This window comes from Mytilus trossulus, chromosome 9 (genome assembly GCF_036588685.1).
Source record: "Mytilus trossulus isolate FHL-02 chromosome 9, PNRI_Mtr1.1.1.hap1, whole genome shotgun sequence".
NCBI classification, from domain to species: domain Eukaryota; kingdom Metazoa; phylum Mollusca; class Bivalvia; order Mytilida; family Mytilidae; genus Mytilus; species Mytilus trossulus.
In genome coordinates this window covers 48,418,906-48,425,747 of record NC_086381.1, presented here as the reverse complement: position 1 = coordinate 48,425,747, position 6,842 = coordinate 48,418,906, and the positions used below count along the sequence as shown (strand labels likewise).

Here is a 6,842-nt window from a genome sequence, read left to right as displayed (position 1 = left end):
CGATTTTGTATGCAAATTAGTTCACAGAAACCAAACTAAACTAATTTGAAAACAAAATTGACTTTTGTCGCTCAATTTTCAAATTAGTACAACAAAAGTCAAGTCTGTGTAACAAAATTGAATTTTGTCATGACAAAAGTGACTTTTGTCCGCTGATAGATAATTTTGTATGACAAAATTTTAAATTTGTTGTATGATACAAATTTTGTTAAACTGAACTCATTTTTGTTGAACAAAAGTCACTTTTGTCCGTACAAAATTGAATTTTGAGTACAAAACCACAAGAGTCCCATTCGGCGCCCCGTAGTGGACGGCTATATTAAAATGACAGTCATCACGGGGAGTCACCATCAGTAATAGAAGAAAAAAACACAATACATGTCTTGAAAATGAGAAATAATTATTATATTCGTCAATGAATGGACCAGTAAAATTCACACATGTAATTCCCTTTAGTCTGCCACCGGTAGGAAATAGAACATTTTAAAATATAAAAAAAATTGTGAAAAGTACCATTTCTGTCATTTAATGAGGTCTTTCACAATCAAAATACAGAATCAATAGCTGGAACTTGGAATTAAAATAAAAATAAAAACTGTAAATATCCTCATCATGAGTCATGATTATCGAGCTGGGCTATATACTTCTCTTATAACTTGAATAAAAGAATCAATCTATTTAAATTAGGTCTCGCAATTCACTGACATATATTTTTTATAAAACAAATCAGCTGATCATTTAGCAACAAGGGTCAATACCTAGGTCATACTTTTGCTGATGAAATACAAAGTAATATTATGTCTATTAATAGAAATTACCGTGTATGTCGAATCTGAAAGTAAAAGATAATTTTCTCGGTATAAAAACAAATTAACAATGACTTTTTTACGCTTCCAATTGAAATTGTATCCTGTGTATTTTTTTTAGATTTTACATTATCTTCATATATATGACAGTATCATAGCGTATTATTAATTACTATTGTAGCAGGTCGATAATAAAATTTCATTTACTTTACATATTCTAAAAATAGATTTCGAATTTATTATAAATATAAACAACTTTGTTGTTAATAACATTATATCTTAATACGGCAGAAAAAAAGACGAAAATGAACGCTTAAAAAATAAAAATAAAGCAGCCGATTGTTCGAAAGAACTAAAGTGAGACAAAGGTAGGGCAATATTATTCTTTACTTAATTTATATGAAAATGAATAATTAATTAACAGGTTTTCTAAAAATAATACTTCTAGTTTAATAACACATATATCACGGCCGTCAGAGAAAAAAAACTGCATCATTTTTTAAAAACTTAACAGTTTTATCTACCCGTTTACAACCATGATAGGCTACACACTGCGCAACTAAGTTTGGAGCTTTCTTTCGTATGAATGAAGTGTCGTACCGTGACTGTCGTAGAATGATTTTTCAGAGATGGAAACATTGGGGAGAGGGGATCATATAATTGTTCAAAAAGTAGTAGAAATATCTCTTGGCAAGTGGGTTTCGTTTGAAATTTCACAGTTTGTATACATTTGTTTTTTCGATGAGGGATTGGGGAATTAAAGAAAACCTTAAATGGGATTTAGACACTAACCTTTACCATTGTTTAAGGGAGCAAGAGAGAGCAGTAGAGTGACCGTAAACTGAGTCATAGGCCTAATGTTCTTTGGGTGGTATATTCCATTGGTGGTTACCCGCTAGGCCATTGATGGTTACCCGCTAGGGACGTGACAGATGTATACATTGTTTTGTATACCATTCTTTACTTATTCATATATTTATAGTCACCGAACAGAATTAATTGGAAAATCATATTTATATCAGCATTTTAATATCACTCAATGATGATTTAACAATTTTCAAAGTTCAGTGCCAGTTATGTAGATAATAATATATATTTTTCTTTATTTATAGATATTAATGTATTTGTGAGTGCAGTTACAAATGCATCACTGTCCAGAAAATGCTGAAATGAAGCATTACTAAATTGTCCAAATGTGGAGGTTTATTCAAAATATGACCATCAGAAAGTAAATGGATAGCAGACTAACCAAATGGTTAGTTTGAGAATGTATCCTGATATGCAACATTGGCCAACGTAGGTTGTTCATGTCGGCTGACCTTCCAGGGTTGGCACCAAATATGCCGCCACCATGGATCGACACGCTAAATCCGGGATGTTGGCCGCTGGCCTCATCTCCGGAGTTACCGCTTTCATCATCTATCGACCTCATCTTCAAAGAGCACTCCGTCGTTTAACTATGTGGCTGATGGAAACTTCAACAAAGCCCATAGGACAAAACATGGACGAACACATCACTTCACCACAAACTGATTTACCATACCGAAAACAAAACGTTAGCGAAAACATCGCATCACCACAAACTACTTTACCAAATCTAAACCAGTCTTCTACAAATAATTCCGAAAGCTCCGACAGCATCAGCGAAACAGATGAATCAACATCTTCAAGCGACGAAGAGGTAGTCCTATCTAATAAGATAAGCCTAAAATCCTCAGTCTTTCCCGGTGATTTACCAGACGAAGGGAAGGAACTTCTTAAAAACTTAGAAAACTATAGTATTTTTACTGAGACTGTTAACTACAAACCTAAGTCAGACCGTAACAGCTCTGATCAAACTGTGTATTGCAAGAACTTGTTTCTAAAAGATAGAAAAGGCAAATTCTACTTCTTTATTTGTCGAGAGGAAAGCAACGTGCTTCTTCGACAACTTAAATACAAACTTAAAGCTCACAGGAACTTTTCCTTTGCATCACAAGTAGAAGTTGAGGAAAACTTGCATGTGTTGCCCGGATGTATAACACCATTTGTATTTCTATCTGAGACCGTCTCGAGAGATATTCCCGTGGCAATTGCACGTGACTTGATTCTTGAGAAACGACTTAACTTTCACCCTTTACATGCTGACTTTGCAACAAGAATTTCTTTCGGACATCTGCTAAAATTGTTTGGCCATCTTAAAAGAAAGTTGATAATCATAGATGTATGAATAAAAATGCTTCTTAAAATGTTTTGATCTTGAAAATTTTGTTATGTATGCGGTTTTGCATATTATTATTTTTTATGAAAAAAAGTTAATCACGAAATATATGAGATAGACACGGGACAGACACAGTGAAATGTTTTGTTACGTTAACTTTTAAGTTGACGAGCGGAAATAGGTTGATGGTAATATGGTAGTTGATATAATTTTGGCAATACAGGTTGTCCCGATCTACTAAAATACCTTCCGAAGTTTGAACGTAAAAGTTTGAAAATATGAACCAACATAAAATAAATTAAAAACAACCACACACAAGTAAACAACATAAAAGAAAGCAAACGTTAGTTTGGACATTGTTGGTTTATAAAGAGATCACCAATTTATAAAAAGTAACGTGCACATGAATAAACCCACATGTGTACGATCCGTATGAAATACATTGATGGTTTACGACAACAATGCTAAAGCGGGTGCAATGTCAGAAAACCGCATTTCTAACAAATTTGGGCAAATTTTAAGTACGTATTCGTAAAATGTATAAAAAAAAGACATCGTTTATAAAGACCAAAATTTCTGTTTTTGTCACTCATAAAAATATTTTCTTCTCATAAACATGTTTTCTTTCGTGTTCTATTGACTCAGAGCATTCTTTTGTGAGCAGGGAGTTAAGTGTTCAATATGTTTTCTTAATTATGGGATATTATTTTTTATTTTTTCAATTCTCTTGTCATTAGAATTTTTTTGGATACTTTTGTCGATTATCAATTCGGTAATTCAAATTTGTTTTGATAACACTTTCAAATATATTAGCAACTTGTATACTTGGATTGACATTTTGTATAGACATATTGTTTATGACTGTTATACTCTTCTCCTAGGTACCTTTTTTTTTGTTAACCATTGTTTGTTTGTGTACCATAATTGATTGTTGGTTGCTTAACGTCCAGTGGCAAGTATTTCATGCATATTTAAGTTAACAATAAATACAATAGGTAGGTTGTTGTAATAGAGGCCATCTAGGATGATGGTCGGGGAAATTTGGACTGCCACTGGAAAAAGAGGGTATATTGGATAGGGACAGACATTTTGCCTTGCAACAGGCCACCTACCATCTTATTGATTGATTGTTGGTTGATTAACGTCTAGTGGCAAATACTTCATGCATATTCCGACAAACAATTTTGTATTTAATCACTAGGAATGTCTTGTTATAGAGGTATTATGGGATGACAGACAGGCTTTAATATCCACTTGAAAATGAGGTTATATTGGATAGAGAAAGTTTGCCTTGCAACAGGCAGCCTACTTAATCAAAGAGCTGAATAGCTCTGAGGGGAAAGACGGACCTTGTTTCTATTTAATTATGTTTTTGGAAAAGGGGGGGGGGGGTATCTTTTGATAGTTTTCATATGAAGAATGAAAAAGAGAACAGCTAGAACATGTAGAAAGGTTGACAATATTGAAATCAATTGTTGTTTATGTAATTTCATTTCCTTAGTTTAGGATTCAATTTGGACCAATGGAAGAGATCTGCATCTTCTAAATCTAAACATTTGATTAAAGTTGATAGCTAATTATCTAAAACTCAACTGAATTCTGTCATTTCGCGACAACTACAATATTTTTTGAAATCTTGATTGTGTACCACTGAACTGCAGGCTAGGGCCATTTTCCATTTTTTGTGACAGTACTCTTGGATTTTAAAGTTTTTTCTTTAGAAAGTGTGGACTGAATAATCTATTCAGTTTTAAATTTCCATTGTTAAAGTTCTGAGTTACAACTCTCATCACAGGGAAACAGGTACTAATAAAAAAAACAATATGAGTGTTGTAAACTGTGTGAAGCTTGTTTCCAAATCTTAATTTTGAAATATTTGTAAATAATAAATATGTTTAAACTACAAAATGCAAATTTTTTTTTTTTTTTTTTTAACCATTACAATGATTATGTAGGTACACAAAATTCAGTTTTAATAGAAGACTACTTATCCAATGAAATGTCACATTTGAAGTGTTTAAATACATTAACTTTTATTTTAGTGGATAATTACTCATTAATTGAGGTGCTCCTGAATTGGAGGAAGATTCTCAGAATTTTTACAGAAAAAAGTGGTCTCACTAATTAGCGACAAGAAGAATTTTAGCGTCAAAAGCGACAAGAAGAATATTTTTTTCTTGTCGCTAAATAGTCTTCTTGACCCTTCGTGTCGCTTTTTGACGCTTCTTGTCTCTAATTAGTGAGACCCGAAAAAAGTAACAAAATCGTTTCTTTCCCCTGTCTCATGTAAACCCACGATCTTTGTTTATTTTGAAAGTTGTTGACCTACAAATTAAAGTATTGCATGTTGATGTTTAAATCATCTACAGTAAACAATATTATGTTATAATAGATTTAACAAATACGAATTTGTAATTAGTGCACGATCTCTAAGAATGATTTAAATAACCAGTGAACTGGTGAAGGATATCCCTGCTTCTTCCATGAATGACGTCACTATAAAATACAATGTAGGTTGGATATATTTAGAATATCTCGTCATACTAATTTTTCCGGATTGTAAAATAAACGTAAATAGTGTAAAGGAGAGTTCAAGGTACGATAATTTCGTGAGAAACAGAAGGGAAATGTGTAAAAAAGTGTTTAAAGTCAAACTATTCATTTCTGAGTCTACTTCTCTTCAATCTAAGTAAGATTTGTTGTGGGGTTTTCCACACTATAACATGTATAAAAACAAAATGAATGATGTGAGGGAGTGTCACTCTGGTCAATCCCATATGGGATTGACGGCTTGAAGCCGTCTTTCCCCAAAAATCACAGAGATTTTAAGCTGCAACGAGTGTGGCCATGACTGCCAGTACTTTTACATCCCAGTCAGTTTGGCAAGATTGTTACAGCCGGTTGTGAGAAGAGTAACTATATTTCTATTCACCGGTTATCCTTGGGAATGTTAACTTCGTATCTCCTGTTATTTAGTTAATGACTGTACAAAGTCATAATGTGCAAAACAATACAATGAAATAGAGGGAGTCTGATTTTTAAATAATTATATTTGTTTGTGCTCAACCGATCCTGTTGCTTTATGTTAGATACTTATTTGATTTTTATACGTTCTACCTTTTAAATGTTTTATATTCGTGTTTGAAGATCTGGTTCTTGGTTCGAAGAAATGAAATCACCGGCGGGAGATCAGTGACAGATCCAGAAATTTTCATAAGTGGGGACCCACTGACTGCCTAAGAAGGGCCCGCTCCGTTCATGCTTCAGTGATTCCCTATTTAAGCAACCAACCAAAAAGGGGGGCCCAGGTCCCCGGGCCCCCCTAAATCCGCCTCTGGAGATAATCTACTCTGGGTCCTTCCTTTCTGTATTCCTTATTAATTATGCCATTTCTATTCTATAAACATTTTACCCATTATTGTCTATTCTTTATAATTGAGCACCACAGAATTCTCTATTTCATATTTTTTGGGTCTATTTTCTCTTATTTTTTTTACCTTTACTAGTATTCTGTATTCTGTAAACTATATTGTCATGGTGGAAAAGGCAAATAACAAAACTTTATACTAGATACCCACATGATAATTCAGCCTATATTTGGTTTAAAAAAGATTCAATGGGTTTAAAAACTAATTGAAAGAAGACAGACAACAAACATTAAGAGATTGAAATGACTTCCATGGCTTCTAGGACACAGTGAGCTCAAAATACCTAAATGATAAAGCTTACTATAATAAATTAGTGTTGCTCATTATTGAAGGCAGTATGGTGACCTGTAGTTGCGTCAATTGGTGGATAGTTGACTCATTGACAATCAAACCACCTCTCTTTATTTT

The 6,842-nt window shown here is 33.2% G+C and overlaps 1 protein-coding gene across 1 annotated transcript; it reads left to right on the top strand.

The window, feature by feature from the left end:
• The first annotated feature begins 1,051 nt into the window (after positions 1–1,051).
• LOC134683041 (uncharacterized) lies at positions 1,052–3,037 on the top strand. Its single transcript, XM_063542063.1, has 2 exons — positions 1,052–1,174; positions 1,919–3,037. The coding sequence occupies exon 2, from the start codon at positions 2,158–2,160 to the stop codon at positions 3,013–3,015; it is 858 nt and encodes a 285-aa protein (XP_063398133.1). The 5' UTR covers positions 1,052–1,174; positions 1,919–2,157; the 3' UTR covers positions 3,016–3,037.
• Positions 3,038–6,842: the final 3,805 nt, after the last annotated feature.

Bases quoted from the DNA above. Each gene is read 5' to 3' on its own strand.
- LOC134683041 (XM_063542063.1), top strand. From the start codon at position 2,158: ATGGATCGACACGCTAAATCCGGGATGTTGGCCGCTGGCCTCATCTCC.